This window comes from Ochotona princeps, chromosome 2 (assembly GCF_030435755.1).
Source record: "Ochotona princeps isolate mOchPri1 chromosome 2, mOchPri1.hap1, whole genome shotgun sequence".
In the NCBI taxonomy this organism is placed as follows: Eukaryota; Metazoa; Chordata; class Mammalia; order Lagomorpha; family Ochotonidae; genus Ochotona; species Ochotona princeps.
This window is the reverse complement of record NC_080833.1, coordinates 35670142-35690865: the sequence shown is the minus strand read 5'-3', so window position 1 is coordinate 35690865 and position 20724 is coordinate 35670142. Positions and strand designations below refer to the sequence as shown.

Sequence of the window (20724 nt, the reverse complement as noted above, 5' to 3'; positions counted from 1 at the left end):
CTCATCTATGTCATTGTTCTGAGGGAAGTTGCAAGGCCAGGACAGATTGAGAACTGAATCCTGTGTGCCTGTGTTACCATGATTTGTTATATTCAGCCCGCACAACCCTATGGGGTGAGCTGTTTATGGGATGATTGCTTAAGGCCCTTAACAGCTTCTTTAAGTGCTGTACAAAATGGTAGTAAGACGCATGAATCTATTTTGAGGAAGGTGGGAGATTTGGATTTGCTTTGGTCTTTCGTCATTTTGTTTTAAAGATGTGAAAGGACAGATGTTTTCACTGGTGGCTGCAATGGCCAGCGCTAGGGCAAACTAGAGCCAGGAATTTCATCCTGGTCCTCTCACAAAGGTGGCACTTGGGCCATTTGTGTACCTAGGCACATTAGCTGGGAGCTGGATCGGAAGTGGAGCATCTAATACAAAGATATGGGATGCTGGTGTCAACAGCCTGCTATATCACATTGGTCCCTTGATCAAATTTTTAAAATCTATTTGTACTTCAAAGGAAGATCTATGGGAGGATAGACATTATCTTCTATTTGCTGTTTCACTCCCCAAATGCCACAAGCAGAGTTTTTTTTCAGTCTTTCATGAGGGTTCAGGGGTCCAAGGGCTTGGGCCATCCTGCTGCTTTCCTAGGCCAGGAGGAGGGAGCTGGGTCAGAAGTAGAGCAGCTGGCACATGAACTCCGTGCCCATATGAGCTGTTGGCACTTCATGGGGAGGATTAGTCTGTTGAGCCATCATGCCGGCCCCTTGATCAAATTTTTAAAAGACATTTTTATTTCAAAGACAGGTTTAGCAGAGAGGAAACAGAACAAAGTTCCATTCACTGGTTCACTCCCCAAATAGCCACAAAGACTGGAGCTGAGCTGATCCAAAGGCAGGAGCCAGGGGCTTATGGGTTTCGCATGGTTTATTTGAGAGTTACAGAGATCTTCCATCCGTTGGTTTTATCTCTAAAAGGCCGCGGTGGCCAAAGCTGGGCCAGGCTGAAGCTTGGAGTTTCAACTGGGTCTCCCATGTGGGTGGCAGGCGGCTTTTCCAAGCATATTGGCGAGGAACTGGATCAGATGTGATGTGGCCATGACACTGGTACCCACAAAGATGGCAGTGGCTATACCATGATGCTTCCTGTGTCTTGTTAACTTCATTAAAGACTCGTGTTCAGAGAAGTACTTCTCTTGTACCCAGAATAAAGTTTTTGCCAAGGCCAGTTAGGTCCTGGCAAGTACCACTGAAAATTGGGATCTTGCAGGATAGCAAGGTGTCAAGGGCCAGGTGATTGTGGTGGTGAGACTCGGGGGCTGAGCCAGCTCCGAGCCTTGCTGACATTGTGAGGCTTCTTGGAGGTGAGTGCAGTAAAGGGAAGCCCAGCGGGCACAGGGCTGGGTTCCTCGGAGGGCTGAGCCAAGCCCAGTAGGGCTAAACGTTGGGCAGGTGGGGTGGAAAAGTAGGCCTTCTGCTCCTCTGAGTATCGCTCCTGTGGGGTCACAGCATCTCGGTAAGTCCAGTCTCGCCAACGGAAATTGAAACTTTCAAGCAGGGCGATGCGATCAGCTCTTGCAGGCACACAGTCAGGAGGTTGTCTGGGTGGCAGATCTGGCACCTCTATCCCTGGTAGCAGGACCACCCCTCGAATGGCAAACCAGCCACCAAACTGCGGGTGTATGCATACACCTGATATGTGCTGGGGAGAGCGTAAAGAAAAGGTCACTTGGGTCACCTTGACAAAGTCCCAACTACAAGGTCAAGTCCCACTCAACAGATTAGCCTCTCTTCAAGGAAACCTTTGAAAAACGGTTGAAAGGCAGAGAGGGACCTCCTGACTGCTAGTACACCCCCAGCAGCTCCCAATAGCTGGAAGCTGGGCTTGGCTGAATCCAGGAGCCAGGAACTCCATCCAGGTCTACCACTTGGGTGGCAGGGACACAAGAGCTACTGAGTTGTCACTTGCCACCTCTCAGGGTTGACATTAGGAAGAGGCTAAAATTGGAAGCCAACTCGGGGCTTAAACCCAGGCACTCTGATAGGGGATGTGAGTATGCCAAGTAGCAATTTTTAATCATTGCACCAAAAGCCCCACTTTGAACATTCTTCATAAATATCTTCGTTACGCTGATACTCAGCTTTCCAGTCTCACTGGTCTGGACACTGCTCTACCTACCTCCCATCTTCAATCCTGTACAATATAGGACTTTAAGAATAATCATGTTGGGGGCTCGGCAGCGTGGCCTAGTGGCTAAGGTCCTCGCCTTGATCCCATATGGCTGCTGGTTCTAATCCCGGCAGCTCCACTTCCTCTCTGTCTCTCCTGCTCTCAGTATATCTGACTTTGTAATAAAAATAAAATAAATCTTAAAAAAAAAAAAAAAAAAAAGAATAATCATGTTGGGCCCGGCGGCGTGGCCTAGTGGCTAAAGTCCTCGCCTTGAAAGCCCCGGGATCCCATATGGGCGCCGGTTCTAATCCCAGCAGCTCCACTTCCCATCCAGCTCCCTGCTTGTGGCCTGGGAAAGCAGTTGAGGACGGCCCAATGCATTGGGACACTGCACCCGCGTGGGAGACCCGGAAGAGGTTCCAGGTTCCCGGCATCGGATCGGCGCGCGCATCAGCCCGTTGCAGTCACTTGGGGAGTGAATCATCGGACAGAAGATCTTCCTCTCTGTCTCTCCTCCTCTGTGTATATCTGACTTTGTAATAAAATAAATCTTTAAAAAAAAATAATCATGTTTTCTAACCTGATGTGTCCCCAAGAAAACTGTAGAAAGCATGTGATAATGCTGGTCTCCTAACCAGGACATAAGATCTCTCCTGGGTTGTGTCTGTTACTTCTGTCCAGGGAAACCAAAGGAACGTGGTCCTTAATATAGGGGTCTCATGAGGGGGTGTTACCATTTCCATCACAGTCCTTTCATTTACACTTGTCTTCTGACCTGGTTTCCCCAGGGATCATCCTCCACATCTTGTCGTTGGTAGTAGTAAGCAGCCCCCGCCACATGGGCTGCTGTCTGGGCCAGAATCTTGGGGCGCCGGTTAGGATATACCTCATAGTCAGTGATGACTTCTATCTGTAGCTCTGGAAGGCTCTGGGACAGAGAAGAGGCTCCTGTCAGCATGTGGGGAGTCGGCCTAGGGAGCCCCTAATTTGTTAACATGACCTTAACCTGGCTCGTTTCTTCCTTTGTGTAGAAAGTTATTCTTTCTAGGAGGGCCTCTGTTTGAAGGAAAATATACAAAATTTTGTTCAGAAACCCTTTAGTATAAGGGGTGATCTGGCTCTGTCCTCCCCAGCTCTAGTACTGGGGATGACAGGGTTTAACTTTGGGGAGACACTATACATGTACATAACCCTGCATATGTGAGTTCATTGGGGGAAATACCCCTCTGTCCTCAGAAGTCCTCAACAGACAGCATAAAGTTTGAAGGATGTGTAAGACAGGTGAGCAATGCCTGCCAGATGCTGGGCTCATTCCCATTCAACCTGGTCTGAGGTTCATACGTTTGTTAATCTATGTAAAGTAAAACTGATTTCACACTGGGGTCTGCTAAGGAAGCAGGGCTAGGGAGAGCTCAGAAGAATGTCAAGGCTGACGTGGATATCATTTCATCTATGGAATGGCTCTTAGCCCTAGCTCTGGATCCTGTGCTGAGCTTGGGCAAAGCAAAAGCATCTGTAGATGTGGAAGCTGAGGGAAGGGCGAGTGTTGCTTACCTCTCTGACACGGCCCAGGTGGTAGGCCACGCACTGGTCCACAGGGTCTTTCAGTGGCTGGAGATGGCAGCTCCGTACAAAGGGCTTGAAGGCCTGCTCAAACATGGCAGGTGTGCTGAGTACTAAGAATGCCAGAGTAGGTCCTGGCAGAGGCAGGTGGAAGGCTGCAGGCAGCAGTTCATTGTACCATGCCACCTGGAATACAGAGAAAGTTTAGGCCAGGCTGGAGGGCTGGCCTGGGCCTTAGCCAGGCTCATACCTTAGCTTGCTATTCAGGGCTTCAACCATCTTGTGGCAGCTCCTCCTCAGTCATTCAACAACTTTTTTGTTTTAAATATGTACTTATTTTTATTGGAAAGGCAGATCAGATTTACAAAGAGAAGGAAAGATAAAGATATTCCATAAGCTGGATCACTCCCCAAATGGCTGCAACAACCAGAGCCGAGCTGGTCCAAAGGCAAGAGCCAGGAGCTTCCTCTGGATCTCCCATGTGGATGCAGGGTCCCAAGGCTTTGAGCCATCCTGCACTGCTTTCCCAGGCCACAAGCTGGGAGCTAGATGGGAAGTGGAGCTGCCAGGATTAGAACCAGCGCCCATATGGGATCCTGGCAAGTTCAAGGCAAGGACTTCAGCCGCTAGGACTTTAGCCAGGCCCCTTTCCTTCCAATCTAACTTTTCATCTATAGCTCAATTTCATTTTCTTCTTTCTGACAAGTCCTTAATTAACAACTAACTTTTTTTTTAAAAGATTTATTTATTTTGTTACAAAGTCAGATATACAGAGAGGAGGAGAGACAGAGAGGAAGATCTTCCGTCCAATGATTCACTCCCCAAGTGAGCCGCAACGGCCGGTGCGCGCCGATCCGATGCCGGGAACCTGGAACCTCTTCCGGGTCTCCCACGCGGGTGCAGGGTCCCAAATCTTTGGGCCGTCCTCAACTGCTTTCCCAGGCCACAAGCAGGGAGCTGGATGGGAAGTGGAGCTGCCGGGATTAGAACCGGCGCCCATATGGGATCCTGGGGCTTTCAAGGCGAGCACTTTAGCCACTAGGCCACGCCGCCGGGCCCAACAACTAACTTTTTATCTTAAGTATACTTCACAGTGCAAGGAACAAACAGTCCTAGTAGAAGAGTGGGAGGTAGAGTGTGGCAGGGAGGGCGGAGACTTCTGTGCCAGGCGGAGGCACAGTTTCTCTAAGCATTCAGCACTGACGTTGAGCTACACCGTGAATTATCCTTCTGTTGGTAGAGAGAACAACCAGCCAATTGTCTGCTTGTTTAACCAGAAGTGCTCTTCCCGTCTCGGCTGGCCTAGACCCTAGCCGTGCCAACTTTCTGGACCTGGGCCTCTTCTAATTCCTTCGGGACATTTCCAAGGTGACTCTGGCCCCAAGAGTCCCTTTTCTCTGTAAACTACGTAGGTGATAATGTCATACCGGTTATAGGATTCTATGTTGCCTCCCCTTCAGCAACTTGGCATTCTATGGGGCAAAAGGACAAACATGCGACCTTTTCTCTCCATTTCCAACCCAAATCCCCGTTGACACCCTGTCCTAGCGGTCAGAAGCGGCACCGGGCAGGTGGCGGAGCTCGGGGAGGATCGGAAAGCTCCCGGGCTTTCACGCCGTCTGCACCAAGCCCAATCATACACCTCACCCTGGTACTGCAGGAGGAAGAAACCAACCTGGAAAGGATAAACCTCGAAGCCAAATGGACACAACGTGTCTTTAATCTTCTGCTGCAGCTCTGCGACATGCGGCTCCATAACGCATGCTACACGATAAGATTGCTGGGGAATGGAGTCTCAACGATAATTGGGTGATTTTGTTTCAAGAGAGCTTGGACTCATTTCCCAGGAACCACCGGGCCTAGCAGCGGGCTAGGGTTGCCTTGCCGCAATTCATCCTGGGAAACGTAGTTTGGTGGGTCCTTGGAGCCCTCGTCTACAGAATCAGGAAGACTCGGTTTCCCGGCAAGCTTTGCGGTGAGGGGGGGTGTGCGTGAGTGTGAGGATGGCGTCCAGGGAGACGTAGTTCTGCCGCCTCCGTCGCCAGTTATCTCTGCGAGAGACAAACTCAGTGTCCCAGGTGCTTGTGCGGCAGCCAGGCTGAAGTTCAGCTTTTTCGCCGTTTGAACCCAGTGCTGGCTGTCGTAGCAGGCATTGGTTTGCCACGGTGGCTCCGACTGTTGTGGATCTGGGGCAGTGTCCACCAAGATTCCGCGATTTCAGTTCTCACTACAGTACCCAAGTTTCCCGCAGTCCATGAGGAGCGGTGTGCTCTTGCCTCATCCCAGAGTCGTAGTTTGGTTTGATACTGCCTTCTTCCCCCGACCTTGCATCTTCACTCCCCGTTTTGATCTAACGCTGCCCCGGGACCCAGACTCCCGCCACAGGGTATGAGCAGGAGCTTGAGCTGGTCTGAGCAGGTCGATGTGCTGCTCCATGCAACGGATAGAAATGTGGCCCGAATTAAGGTGAGGGGCTCTGGAGGCCCCGGTTGCCGGGCAAAGGTGGAAGTTACGGGCTGGAGGACAGGACGAGAAACTCTCCCTCGATTTTGCCTGTGTGCGTTTGTTTTGTAGCAGCGGCTATATCCCTTTGAAGTCACCACTGCAGGGAAGTATTGGCCTTGTCTCCTCCCAGCCTTTCTCCTCCAAATCTACCTCTTTTCCAGTGCCTGGACCTACCACCTGGAACTCCTTCCAGATCCCTACCATTTCCTTTCCTGAACTCTTCTCCCACACAGTAGGTCTGCACTCGTCCCTGTCTTATTTCCTCAGCACGGAACCTAGCTGGGACCTGGACTTCCCCTCCTCACTTGCTTCCCCAGTCAGGAGTGCCGGCTCAGCTTCCTTGGGTTCTGAAGACCCCCGGTGTCCCAGAGAGGCGGAGCTGGACTGAAAGCCACAGTCGGTCCTCTCTCTGGGATGAAATCACCGTCCTCCGATCCCAGCTTCAGGCTCAGGCTCAGGTGAGGCTTACACTCCCAGGTGTTTAGATGTAGTGTTTATGGGTGTCGCAAATACCCGGGGTTGGGAAGGCCTCTGAGGAGGTCGTGTGTTTTCTTCTCCCCGGGCAGGTGACTGAGACACTACGGCAGGCTGTCCAGGGTCTGATGGAAGAACGAGAACAGCAAAAACACAAGATCAGTGCACTGGAAGGTATCTGACAAAGCTGTTTTCCTTCATACACATGGGTCTATATGGGTACATGCAATCTCACCATGTGTCTGCCTGTTTCCTAATTTGTAAGTAGCGTGGGCTCCTAGGCAAAACTCTCAGAGGGGTGATCCCCAACTTTGTCACTGCAGTATCACTAAAGTTGCTGAAGGGGAGCCGGGAAGAGAGGACCCTTCTCTTGGATCAACGGTTTGACATGCTGAAAAGGGACCTGCAGGGCCTTCGGAGCCAGGTGCAAGAGCAGGCCCAAGCCCAAGGACAAACAGGACCAGGAAAGTGCAGTCATGCCAACAGGGGGTTTTCCCAGGAGCTGCAGTCGGAGTAAGTGATAAGCAAGGTCTTGCCTTCTTGAGGTTTCTGAACTCGTGCAATTTCAGGAGGCCAGTGGTTTCCTCACTCTGGGTTTGTTGATTTTTTTTTCCCCTTAAGATATTTATTTTTATTGGACAGGCAGATTCACAGGGACGAAGAGAGACAAGAAAAAAAGATTTTCCATCGTCTACTTAACTCCCCAAGGGGATGCAACAGCCAGAGCTGAGCTGCATCAGCTCAGGAAGCCAGGAGCGAAGAGTTTCCTCTACATCTCCCATGCGGGTGCAGGGTCCCAAGGCTTTGGGCTGACCTCTACTACTTTCTCAGGCCACAAGCAGGGAGCTGGATGGGAAACGGAGCATCTGGGACACAAAACAGCACCTATATGGAATCCTGGTGGTTGCAAGGCGAGGATTTAGCCAGTAGGCTACTGGGCCGGGCCCTGTTGATTTATTTTTATTGGTAAGTCAGATATGCAGAGAGAAGGAAAGAGAGATCTTCCATTCACTAATTCACACCTTAAATGATCTTTCTGGCTGGAGCTAAGGTGACTGGGAACCAAGAACTTCTCTGGGTCTCCCACTGAGGTTCAGGGGCTCAAAGACCTGGGCCATTCTCCATTGTTTTTGCAGTCCATAAGCAGGACCTGAATCAGAAGTGGTACGGGCAAGACACGACTTGGCACCTATATGCCACTTGCAGGCAGAGGATTAGGCAATTTAAGCCATCACATTGCCCCCTCCCCAGCCTCCCCACCACCACAGGCTTGTTGACTGACTCTCAGGTGATACTGCTCTCCATTCCATAGGCGGCAGCTGCTGTGGGAGGAGTCAGAGATTCTGCGGGAGGAACTGAAGTTGGTGCGGGACCAGCTGAGTGAGTATAAGCTTGGCGGTAAGGATGTGTTCCCTGGTTTGTTTTCTGAAAAGTCTTCTTGCACTACCCATCATTTGCCATAGTACTGGCTGCTTGAGCTACTGAGAAGTCTGGTCATGTAATTTTGTCTTGTTCTTTGCCCCTCCTAAGGTGAATTTAAGTCTCTCTAGGCAGCCTGGAAGTGTCCAGGCAGTGACTGGACCAGAATGCTTCTTGTCAAGGCAGGGAGAAAGAGTGGGAGAGCAGCCCCTTACATTTGCTCTCATCTGTAGGCCAGCATCAGGAGCTGCTCCTGAAACAGATAGCTGAGGGGCGGCAGGCCCAGGCCCGTAGCTGGAAGGTAGGGCCAGGACTGGATATGCGTCTGTATTTCCCCACTGAGGCCCCTTCCCTTCTCTAGCCTGTCCTGTAGGAAGACCAGAATGTCCCCTCCTGCCCCCATCTCTATTGTTATTCTTCCTTATGCTGATTGTTTTCTTCAAATCTCTTCCCAAGTCCTCCACTTTAGGCCGATAAGAAACTTCCCCACCCACATGAAGGTCCCAGGTGACCTGCAGAGGACCATGATGGGGCAGGGGTTTCCTTGTGGAAGGGGAGAGGTTTGATCCTACCTGTGCCTGTGATCTGGCAGATGTTAGAACAGCTGCAAAGTGACCACAAGGATCATGCCTTAGAGGTCGCCATGACAGAGATCCAGGACACCTGGCAGGAGCACGACTTCCTCAGGTCAGCGGGTGTGGGTGCTGTGGCAGTAGGAAGGGTTCTGATCCACAGAGACCAGGCACTGACTACAACATTCAGTTACCCTACATTTGGCCTGGGCTGTGAGAGGCAGAGTGAGTTACTGCGGTTACAGCCCTGAATGACAGCATCAGGTATTCTTGAGTCACTGAGGTTATCTGTGTATTTTTGAAAGATCAAAGGGGAGAGCCTGGAGTCCTGGCCTCAGCAAGGGGGAGGGTACTGGGCCAGGCACATCTCTGGCACCTGTTGTCTCCATCCTGACTCCGACTGTGTCCCCTTTTCCCAGGACCTCCGACCATGTCCTCCAGTGTAAGCTGCCCCCGACCACTGCCTTCACCAGCTCAGAAGTCAATCTTGCAGATGGTAACAGTAGTTGGGAACTTAGAAGGAAGCTAGATAAGGGTAAGGGCAGAGATCCTTGCTCTGGGGGAGGCTGAATTTGAATGGGATGCTTGGATGCCAGCTGGGTAGAATGGAGTTTCCACCTCCTTTGTGAATTCATCAACCATCAACCTCGGTCACTGCTTATCCCAAGTCAAAGCTGATATGTCCCATTTTTGTCAGACAGGCCCAAGGCCCGGTACTGTGCACTTCACAGTGCTTGCTGAGGGTTGATTTTCTGTTCCCTTCTCTTTGCTTAGGTCTCCCAGGAAGCACCTTTTCTAACCTGGAGCCCAGCAGCCTTCAGCTCCAGGGCCAGGGTTTTAAGCAAGTGAACTCATTCCTTCAAGGCTCCAAGATGCTCCTGAGTGACCTGTAAGGACTTGAAGGAGTGGTGGGATGAAGCTTTCCATGCCCATCCTTCCCTCCAAGACTCTGTTTCTGGGCCCCTTGCTACTCCTTGTGAACAGGTGCCTGCTCTTTCTGCTGGGGCTCCTCACTGCCTGTCCACCTCTGCTGCCTCACTGCAATAAAGCAGCTTTCCCTCCCTGCTGTGTTTTCTGCGACTCAGCCCCCATGTGGGATAGACGCAGTATGTCCTTTCTGCCACCCATTACTTGATGGTTTCTGGTAACATCTACCTCTGAGGTTCAAGTTCACAGAGGTAGATGGGTACTTTCTGAATACCAGTTCAGGTGTAGTTGGAAAGAGGAGGCAGTGCCTGTCCTGGTGAGTAGATGGAGTTCCGATGTGACTCGGGGGCAGTAGTGCTGTTGGGGATGTTAGAGGAGGGGGCTTTCTGGCAGACTCTGAACCTGCACAGTAGGGGCTTCTTCTCCTCTTATCTTGTTCCTTCCTCTTTGGGTTCACTTCAGCTTCTCCCACTGTCTTCATCCCTGTCAGCCTAGCTTACTTTGCTGCAACAACCCTCTTCCAAGCCTCTCTTCTTTGAGGCTCTGCCTGGAATCTAATGTCTGTCATGATGTTTTAACTGTGATGTCCAGTAAGAAAGTTTATAGTGGGGGCTGCTGCAATGGCTCAGTGGCTAAATCCTCACCTTGCAAGTGCCAGGATCCCATGTGAGCAATGGTTTGTGTCCCAGCTGCTCCACTTCCCATGCAGCTCCCTACTTGTGGCCTGGGAGGGCAGAGGAGGATTGCCCAAAGGTTTGGTACCCTGCACCTGTGTGGGAGACCTGGAAGAAGCTCCTGGCTCCTAGCTTTGGATCAGCTCAGCTCTGGCCATTGCGGCCGTTTGGAGCATGAACCAATGGATTGAAGAGCTTTCTATCTCTCTTTTTCTCTGTAAATCTGATCTGTAAATCTTTCCAATAAAAATAAATAATTTTCTTAAAAAGTTTATGTTGGAACCTAGTTACTACATATGTGTGTTTTTTATTAACTGAGATATTTTGTGATTTAGTGCTTACTATTTCTAGGAATGATACATTATGATATTTTGTTATGTTTTTTAAGATTTATTTTTATTTAAAGCCAGACTTACAGAGAGAAGGAGAGAAAAGATCTTCCATCTGCTGGTTCACTCCCCAAAAGACAACAACCAGAGCAGAGTTGATCTGAAACCATGAGCCAAGAGTCTCCTCTGAGTCTCCCATATGGGTGCAGCATTCCAAGAACTGTGGGTGCAGGGTCCCGATGCTTTGGGCCGTCTTCCACTGCTTTCCCAGACAACAAGTAGAGTCCTGGATGGAAAATGGAGCAACCAGGACATAAACCAGCTCCAATAGGAGATCCTAGCACTTGCAAGGGGGAGATTTGCTAATTGAGTCATCATGCCAGACCAACGATTTTATTTTTCAAAAAGATTTATTCTTTTTACATAAAAGAATTACAGCTGATTCACTCCCCAAATGGCTGCAATAGCCAGATCTAGGCCTTATTGAAGCTAAGAATTAAGAGCCTCTTCCAAGTCTCCCATGTGGGTTCAGAGTTATAAGGCTTTGGGTCATCCTCTGCTGCTTTTCCAGGCCATAATCAGGGAGCCAGTTCAGAAGCGAGGATGCGGACCAATGCCTATATGGGATGCCGGCATTGCAGGTAGAGGATTAGCCTGTTGAGCCAATGCCCCTGCCCCTCCCTGCTTTATTTTGTTTTATTATATATATATGGCACTGGTTCTAATCCTGGCAGCCCTCTGTTTCCCATCCAGCTCCCTGCTTGTGGCCTGGGAAAGCAGTTGAGGATGGCCCAAAGCGTCAGGACCCTGCACCCACATGGGAGACTGGCGTAGCTCCAGCCGTTGCAGCCCCTTGAGGAGTGAATCAACTAATGGAAGATCTTCCTCTCTCTCCTCCTCTCAGTATGTCTGGCTTTCCAATAAAATAAATAAAATAAATCTTTAAAAACATTTGTCTTGTGAGCAGGGGTTCTGATCCTTCCACTACTTGCTTTCACTCTGAAATGTGCGTCTTCCTAGATCACTGAGGAGAGCTTTACTGTCTCCTTATGTGGCCCTTGTGTTCTAGACAGCCTCGGGTTTTCTTAGAAGCATCAGCATCTCACTGAGACCTTGTAGGGTATCATTCACTATTAACTGTAGTCAAAAGATGACTAGGTATATATTTTTAAACTATGTACTTTTAAAAATACTTATTTCTATTTTAAAAGTATATTTACAGAAAGAGAGAAGGTGAGAGATATCTACCATCCGCTGATTCATGTTTCAAATGACTGCAATAGCTGGAGCTAGGCAGATCAGAAATTAGGAGGCTGGGGCTTTTTCCAGGTCTTCTATGTGGGCACAATGACCTGAGGATTTGGGGCATCTTTTACTGCTTTCCTAGGCCATTAGCAGGCAGCTGGGTCAGAAGTCAAGCATCCGGGCCCAGCGTGATAGCGTAGCAGGTAAAGTCCTCACCTTGAACTTGCTGGGATCCCATATGTGCACCGGTTCTAATCCTGGCAGCCCCGCTTCCCATCCAGCTCCCTGCTTGTGGCCTGGGAAAGCAGTCAAGGATGGCCCAAAGCTTTGGGATCCTGCACCCACGTGGGAAACCCAGAAGAGGCTCCTGGCTTCAGATAGGCTCAGCTCTGGCCGTTGCGACTGCTTGAGGAGTGAACCATCGGATGGAAGATCTTCCTTTCTGTCTCTTCCTCTCTGTATATCTGCCTTTCTAATTAAAAAAAAAAAAAAAAGTCAAGCATCCAGAACTTGAACCAGAACCCAGACGGGATACCAGTGCCTCAGGTGGAGGTTTAACATACTAAAGCCATGGTGCCAGCCCCATAAATGGATGCTTGTTCAGGGCAGTCCCAGCATGTGGCTGTCCTGCACCGAGATGTGCAGCAGGCTCAGGTAAAGGTCCCAGCTCTTTATTTTATTTCTCTAGAGAGAAATAAAAGCATAAGAAAGGGTTGAGCTGTATAGGACACAAACTATCTTCAGTAATGGCAGTCTTTAAGGGACTGTATTCACTAGTAAAAAGCTCATGGAGAGGGGATTTCACTATTTGACTAGCTACAGGCAAATCCTTTTCTCCCCTAAGCATTGGGAAATTGTTTAGGGATCAGAACTAATTTTCAAAAATGAGCCCAGAAGTTCCTATCAAGCCTCATTCCCGTGGAAGCAGGGGTGATGAATACCTGGTTTTATATTGTTCACTGGACAGACGGGATACATCCAGCACAGTGGCATCCCCTAACCCGGTTACCACCAGTGCTGTATTTATCACTGACCTCGTAGGGATGCCAGGGCTTTCCCAGTAGAATTATTAAATAATAATGTGTAACAGTGGTAGTTGAAGTGTCAGCAGGGGGCAGCACTTGATTTATTGCTAGAAGGATGATCCCAAGAAGGCGGTGGGAGGATGGAGGACAGGGCTGATTGGGGAGGAGGGACCTCTTCTCCAGAGATCCTGTGAGCGACCAATTAATTTTCCTAAAGCAGCGCACTGTTTAGGTTATGCTCCTGTTCAGCAACAGCTATCTCAGCACCAAAAAAGAGGAGAGGCACATTCGGCATCTGAGCGCAATCCACATTCAGCCTCTTTCCCTTACTATTACTACAACTGCTACTATTATTTACATCTTCATAAACTTTATTGCTGTCAGGAATGCTTACTACCTATACTCCGATGGTTTAAATCCCTTCCTCTTCCAGGAGGAGGAAAATCTAAAAGGAGGTATCCAATTGTACGATCACAATCCACTGTTCCTGGCTGCGCTTGCTTTCTTGATACTGCAAACTGCTGAAGTATGTTATGAATCCTGCCTTCCAAACATACCGAAAGCAGGAGGAAACATGTGCCTGTCGAATCACTGGGTAGAATTATTGTTACCATCCCTCCCCACCTCTTGCAAAAATCCCGTTTTCAAGTCAAGTTCAAGTGTTAGTTCCTCCACATCTCCATCGAATCTTTTAATCTAGACTACATTGTTCCTTGGGCGTCTTGACCCATGGCTCTAATAATTATTTATGTATCGCTTCTTTCCTCCCAGTTTGAGATCCTGCTGGATGGCGCCTTCATAGAACTTGTCCTTATTTTAGATCTTGACCAACTCAAGAGCCACGAAAATCGAATCCCTTTTCAATCGGTTTATCTATTACCGATCGTTTCTGTGTTTGGTGTTTCCATTGGTCCCGCGCTCTGAGAGACTCCTGGACTTGGGCTTCTCCAGGTGTACTCCCTCTTCCGTTCTGTCTGTCCCGAGCACACACTGCCTCTTCTGTTTTTACCTCCCCTGCCTTCCTATTGGTTCCCCTCCACCGAGAGTTGGCGCCTAGCACTGTTGATTGGCTTTTCTGGACGCCCATTGTGCCCACCCTCATACCACGTGGCATGCCTCACGCTGATTGGTCAATGCCAGCAGCTCGTTTATCATGAATCGGCGACTGGTTGGCTACTCTGAGTGAGGGCTCGATGGGGGCGTGTCTCCAGGAGCCTCCGCCCCCGAGTGGCTGCTCCGCCGTTGGGAGGTGTTTCAGTCGCCCGCGGCCCTGCCCGGGAGTCCCGCGGCGGTCCCAGCTGCCCTCCGCGCGTGGCGGGTGAGAGCGTCCTTCTGTCCCCACCAAGGCGGTGTGGGGGAGCGGCCTCGACTGCCGGGCCATGGCAGTAGCCTCCTCGTCTTCTGCCACTGCTGGTGCCCCCAAGTCGCCGGCTTCCGCGCGAGGGACCCCTACCGCCTCTGCCGGCTGAGGAGCCGCTACCGCCGCTGAGCTGGGAGGGCGACTATGCTCCGTCCTGGCCTCCTCCTCCCCGTCCTGGCGCAGGCACTCCTCTGGCCGCTCAGTCCCGTCTCAGGTAAATGTTCGGAGAGGGCGTGAAGCACCGACCTGGACAGCGTGGCCGGGGTGCGCGGCTGCTACACTCGAACCTTTGACTCTCTAGAAATTCTTTGCCCTATAGGCTGAGGACAGTTTTCTTCTCAGTCCCTTTCCCTTGCCCTTCTCGGTCCCCTCAGGGTGCCCTCTGAGGCTGGCGGCCCATCCAAAGTTAGAGCGGATCTGGGGTCTGGCGCATGACTGCTAACAGCACCTAACTCACTTCAGATAGATTCCGCATCCCCTTGGTTTCCTCGGACACCTCACCCAGGCAGAACTGCCAGGGACTGTTTCTCCTCCCCACCCCTGATTTCCCTTGCAGACCCCCGCTTCTGGCCCCTAGGAGCATTGGCCCTCAGACCGGGTTGTGTCTCTTTTCCCTCCCCTCCCCTCCACTTCCTTTTCTGCCTTTGGCCCTTCACATCGCTGAGTTAGCTAGAAATGAAACTCAGGTTCTTCTCGTTCAGAAACTTTTCCATTTGCACTTCTTAGCGAACCTTGCAAGAGAATGTGGACTTTATTCTGTAGGCGCCAGCAGGCAAGGTTGACAGGTTGGTAAATGGGAGCCCGATGGGATTGGTGTGATGGCTGGCGAAGATAGGGAGGAAGAGTGGGCAGCAGGAAGCAGCAGGTGCCAGGAGAAAGCCGGGTGTTGATTCAGGGGCAGGGGGACGTAATGAGGTGGTGAGAGGAAAAAGAAGTGTGGCCTGCAGTTCCTGGAGGATTCAAAATGTGCTTGAGAAGATTAGTGAGTATTTTCAGGCTTGGTTGATTTGGTAGTGTTAAATGAGTACGGAACTTTGAAAAAAAGTAATTTACTTTTGAATACATCCAGTTTGAGGTGCTGAAGGCCTAGAGAGAATATGCGGGGTGGGTGAGGGTAGTGTTTGAAGTCTTAGAAGGTGAAGGTAATACTGAAAGAAGAGAAGGGCTACGGACTAGAAGGCCCTCCCCGTTTGAGGGAAAATAGACTGAAAAAGGGACGCTAAAGGAATGGGACGAGAACCAGCACAGAATGGCATTGTGACAGAAGTCAAAGGAAGAGTTTCAAGAAGAGAGAAGGGGGAGGGGTTCGTTGGCGCTGTGGCATCCAGATGGGTGCTGGTTAGAGTCCTGGCTGCTCCACTTCCCATCCAGCTCCCTGCTAAAGGGAGAGCAACCACCCCCGTGAGGGAGACCCAGTAAAAGCTCAGACAGGCCCAGCTGCCGCCATTGCAGCCATCTAGGGAGTGACCCAGGGGAAGGAAGATCTCTGTCCCTTTATCTCTCTGTAACATTGCCTTGTAAATAAATATATGGATCTTTAAAAATTTGGGAGGGGGATGGCTGTGTTTGGTACTGCAGAGGTCGAGTAAAAAGGGAATTAAGAAGCCACTGAATTTGGCATTCATTTCCTTTGATACTGTGGTGATGGCAATGGTAGCATTAGATCCTGATGGATTGAGGAGGAAGTAGGGGTGGTAAAATTAGTTCTTCAATGATTTGGTTGTAAAAAAGAGCTGGTAGTGCAACATTGTTGAGAATACACTCTATGGTAGGTACCATAATGATTTTTTTGGGGAATAAATCAACTATTTTTGTTTTCTGTTCATTTATCTACATATGTATGCATTTATATTTATATAAGAAGTATGGGTGAGGGGGACAGAAAGAGATAGAGGTAAAGATAGATCTTCAATCTGCTAGTTCATTCCACTGCAGCTAGGTCTGGGCAAGGATGAAACAGGAGCTGGGAAGCCAGTCTGAATCTCCCATGGGGGTGGCAGAGACCGAAGTACTTGATCCATCACCTATTGCCTCCTGAGGTGTAGTCCAAGAGGAAGCTGGGGTAGGACACAGAGCCAGGATGCAGAACTAGGCACTCTGATATGCGATGTGGGTGTCCTAACCACTGTATCCAAAGTGCGTCCTCACAAAGATGCATGATAGATCATGAGACCCTTATGGTTTATGCATCAATATTTATTTTTTTGCAGTTGGAAAGACCATTGGCAAAGATTTGTTTACTTACGAAACTGTTCTTCCCACTGTAGTACAAGTATGTGTTTCTTTTTATTACGGGTTTTCTAGGTTGATGAGAAATACTTTGGGCATTTTATTCTTGGTTGCCAAAAGGATAGAAGTCAAAGAAGATAGTATGTTTGAAGGAAAAAAGGGTGAGGGGCTTTGATAGCCTTGTTTTTTATAAGATTAGTTAGCTGTGGAGAAGTAAGTGGCTCAAGGAACTGTGATGAGTTTAAAAATTTTAAGGAGTATGCTTGAGAGACAAATCTGTTGATGTCTGTCTGTATGCCTGACTCAATCCAGGTCCCCTACATGTGTGGTTGGTGGGAGCCCAGATACTTAAGCCATGAAGGGCTGCCTCCCAGGGTCTGTATGAGTAGGAGCTGGAATCAGGAGCTTGAGACAGATATGGAATCCATATACTCTGACCTAAGTCAAGGATGTCTTAACTGCTAGGCTACCTAGTGAATTTCTGACTTAGGTATTCTGACCATGGGATCAATCTATCTATCTATCTTTCTTTCTTTCTTTCTCTATTTCTTTCTCTCTCTCTTTCTTTCTTTCTTTCTTTCTTTTCTTTCTTTTCTTTCTTTTCTTTCTTTTCTTTCTTTCTTTCTTTCTTTCTTTCTTTCTTTCTTTCTTTCTTTCTTTCTTTCTTTCCTTCCTTCCTTCCTTCCTTCCTTCCTTCCTTCCTTCCTTCCTTCCTTCCTTTTCTCTCTTTCTTTCCTTCTTTCTTTCTTTCTTTCTTTCCATTTTCTTTCTTAGTGGAGAGTGAAAGGGAAATAGGTTAAGCATTGAAAAGGAAAGATGATCCATGTGGATTTGGTTATTTAGACAAATTTGTAACATGGCCTAGTAGCATGGATTTTATACTTTCCAACAGTCTAAGTGTAGGAAGGCAAAGAGGATGGTTTGAGGGATGGGGTGTTGATCCAGATTCAGCATTGACAGGGCAGAAAGAGAAAATAGGGAGCAACTGTACCCTGCTAGTGACAATGTGGGAGAAGTGGTTAAAAGTCCAAAATGGATTCTAAGAAGTAAAACCTGCAGGGGGCTGGTGATTAGAGAAGGAGACCATTAGAGATGTACAGCTGCAGACCAGATTTTGTAAAAAACAAAACAAAACAAAACAAAAACAACAAAACAAAACCCCAAAACTGTATCGCTGAAAGCTCAGAGTACAGTATTTCAAGGTAGAGACACTGCTATTGAAAGGAGATAGAGATGTCGGTTATTGAAGTAGTGGGAGAATGAGGGACTGTGTTGACCTTATCATCAGTGTGGATGTTATAGTGGCCTAGTATGTTAGGAGGAGATGTCACCAGAGTGGATGTTAAGAACTTTATTGGGGTTGGATCGCTAAGAAGGCTTCCAGTGTTGGAATGGGGTTTTTGACACTTGATGGAAAGTAGTATGGGGTTGGTGCTGTGGTGCAGTGGGTTAAACCCCTTCATGCAGCTATATTGGTGCGAGTTCAAGTCCTGGTTCTGCCACTTTCAATCTTGTTCCCTGAGAAGACAGCAAAGGATAGGCCAAGTGCTTGAGTTCCTGTGCCCACGTGAGAGACCTGGATGGAGTTTCCAGTTTCCTAACTTCAGCCCTAGCCATTGTGGCCATTCGGGGAGTGAACTAGACAAATGGAAGATCTATTTCTTTCTCTCTTTCCTTGTTGTTCTCTGTAACTCTTTCAAATAAATAAATAAAAATTATTTTTAAAGTATTTAAAATTTTGAAAAATTGAAAGAAGAAGATAGTGCTAGGTAGTACAGATGTCCTTGAACTGACAATGAGATTCTCACATAGCTGATGCCCCAGATGCATGGTATGTTGTTCCGTCATACAGAGGATTGTGTCTTAAACACAAACACTGGGTGATTTGGCATATGATGGGTCTTATGTCTTTATTTACATACACAGATATTTCTTTGTTCTGATAATGTTCAATATTCTTTTTTTTTTTTTTAAGATTTACTTATTTTTATTGGAAAGTCAGACAGAGAGATGGAGAGACAGAGGAAAGATCTTCCATCGGCTGATTCACTCCCCAAGTGGCTACAACAGCTGGAACTGAGCTGATCCGAAGCCAGGAGCCAGGAGCAGGTGTAGGGTCCCAAGGTTTTGGGCCATCCTTAAGTGCTTTCCCAGGCCACAGGCGTGAAGCTGGATGGGAAGTGGGGCTGCTGCGACACAAACTGGCACTCATATGGGTTCCTGGTGCATGTAAGGCGAGAACTTTATCCACTAGGCCACTGTGCTAGGCCCTCAATATTCTTTTAAATTATTTTGAAATATTTAATCAATCATAGTTACTCTGTTGTGCCAGAGAATGTTAGAATTTCTATCCAGTTATATCCATGTGGATGTTAACCAGATTCTCTCCATGATGAATTTTTTTTAAAAATCATATATATTTTTTTGGGGGGGTTGGGGAGGGGTGGGGGGAGTCCCAGTACCTATAAAACTGTGTCACATAATACAATGTAATTAATAAATAAATTAATAAATAAATAAAATCATATATATATATTTAAGATTTATGTTTATTGGAAAGTCAGACTTATAGAGATAAGGAGAGAAAGAAAGAAAGTGATCTTCCATCCGCTGGTCCACTACCCAAGTGGCCACAATGGCCAGAACTGAGGCAATCCAAAGCCGGGAGCCAGGAGTTTCTTCCAAGAGTTTCTTCCTCCCACGTGGGTGCAGAGTCCTAAGGCTTTAGGCCATCCTTGCTTGCTTTCCCAGGCCACAAATGGGACTGGAAGGGAAGTGGAGCAGCAGGGACATGAAAAAATGTCCATATGGGATCCTGGTGCATGCATGGCGAGGACTTAAGCCACTAAACTATCATGCCAGGCCCTCTCCATAATGGATCTTAATTCTGTTTAAAACTGTAGGTGGTGGGAGCTGGTGTTGTAACACAGCTGGTTAATCCCTGCTTACAACATTGGTATCTCATATGGGAGCACTGGTTTGAGTCTTGGCTGCTCTGCTTTTGATCTAACTTCCTGCTAACGCACCTAGGAAGGCAGTAGAAGATGGCTCATGTTCTTGGTCCCTTTGCATCCATATGGGAGACTTGGAGGGAGCTCCTGGCTTCTGGCTTCAGCCTTACTCAGATCTGCTTGTAGTGACCATTTGGGGAGTGAATCAGCAGATGAAAGATCTTTCAGTCTGTTCTTGCTTTGTCATCTTGCTTTTCAAATAAACAAGCAAACAAACAAACGAACAAACAAATAAATAAGGTAGGGGCAGGCATGGTGCTATAGCACACTTATCTGCCTGTGGCACCAGCAGCTCGATACTAGTTCTAGTCCAGGCTGTTCCACTTCCAATCCAGCTCCCTGTTAAAGGCCTGGGAAGACAGCAGATGATGGCCCAAGTCCTTGGGACCCTGCACCCACATGGGAGACCTGGAAGAAACTCCTGGCTCCCCTTCCAACTTTGGACAGACTGAGCTCTGGCAGTTGCAGACATTTGGGCTGTAAACAAGCAAATGGAAGATCTCTATGTCTCATAACCTTGAGTTATATGTGAATTATTTATGTTTACTTGAATATATATACAGGTAGCCTAGGTACTATCCACCCCAGGATCCTCAGTATCACATTTTGTACTGTGGATTTAGTTAATTATAAAAAGAGTTACACATTATGTATGATTATGACTTGGCTTACATGGACTTAAATGCTGACTTGTGTTTTTTTTTTCTCCTTGGAGTGTTTAGAGATATATTCTCAGTGTTATGCAATTAATTTTATTCTGTAAAATGAATATTGTATTGGAATTTGAAATCCCTGATAAGAATTTTTATGGGAATTTTGTCTCCTTTTTAGTAGATGGAGCCCAGTTATTACATTGAATTGTGTGGGTGATGGTGAATGTTTTGGCCTAACAATGGCTATTATACTATTTTCAAAGTTATTGTATGGTGATTATCCAGTATGGTCTCCTTAGCAGTGGAGGATGGTCTAGGTACTTGGGCCTTGAATCCATGAGGGAGACCTGGACGAACTTCTGGCTCTGGCTGTGGATCAGTCCAAGTCTAACCGTTGCAGTAGGAATGAAGCAATGGAGGAATGAACCAGTGGATGGAAAGTATCTCTAGTTCTCTTTCTGACTCTGCCTTTCAAATATTTTTTTTTAAAAAGCTCTTCTCAGACTTCATTCTCTATAACTATGGTTCTAAGATCTTAATCATATGTCTACAATCCAATTCTTTGAAAAAAAAAAGAG

At 48.1% G+C, this 20724-nt stretch overlaps 3 protein-coding genes across 4 annotated transcripts in view; 2 read left to right on the top strand and 1 right to left on the bottom strand.

Moving 5' to 3' along the window:
- Positions 1-451: 451 nt before the first annotated feature.
- On the bottom strand, positions 452-6070 carry MMACHC (metabolism of cobalamin associated C). Its single transcript, XM_058680463.1, has 4 exons — positions 5399-6070; positions 3715-3909; positions 2936-3088; positions 452-1689 (listed from the first exon to the last, which is right to left on the bottom strand). The coding sequence occupies exons 1-4, from the start codon at positions 5477-5479 to the stop codon at positions 1270-1272; spliced, it is 849 nt and encodes a 282-aa protein (XP_058536446.1). The 5' UTR covers positions 5480-6070; the 3' UTR covers positions 452-1269.
- An 11-nt stretch (positions 6071-6081) lies between these two features.
- On the top strand, positions 6082-9754 carry CCDC163 (CCDC163 homolog). Its single transcript, XM_058680456.1, has 10 exons — positions 6082-6189; positions 6298-6335; positions 6550-6686; positions 6795-6876; positions 7026-7215; positions 8015-8082; positions 8355-8422; positions 8714-8808; positions 9113-9189; positions 9468-9754. Exons 1-10 carry the CDS (start codon positions 6146-6148, stop codon positions 9584-9586), a joined length of 918 nt encoding a protein of 305 aa, XP_058536439.1. The 5' UTR covers positions 6082-6145; the 3' UTR covers positions 9587-9754.
- A 4292-nt stretch (positions 9755-14046) lies between these two features.
- Positions 14047-20724, top strand: part of TESK2 (testis associated actin remodelling kinase 2) — a 114299-nt gene continuing 107621 nt past the window's right edge. The window contains exon 1 of one of the 2 annotated variants that reach the window (XM_004598935.3): positions 14047-14467. The gene's annotated coding sequence lies outside the window, so the exon portion shown is untranslated. The remainder of the gene's footprint in view (positions 14468-20724) is intronic. The other variant, XM_058680415.1, reaches the window with a different exon arrangement.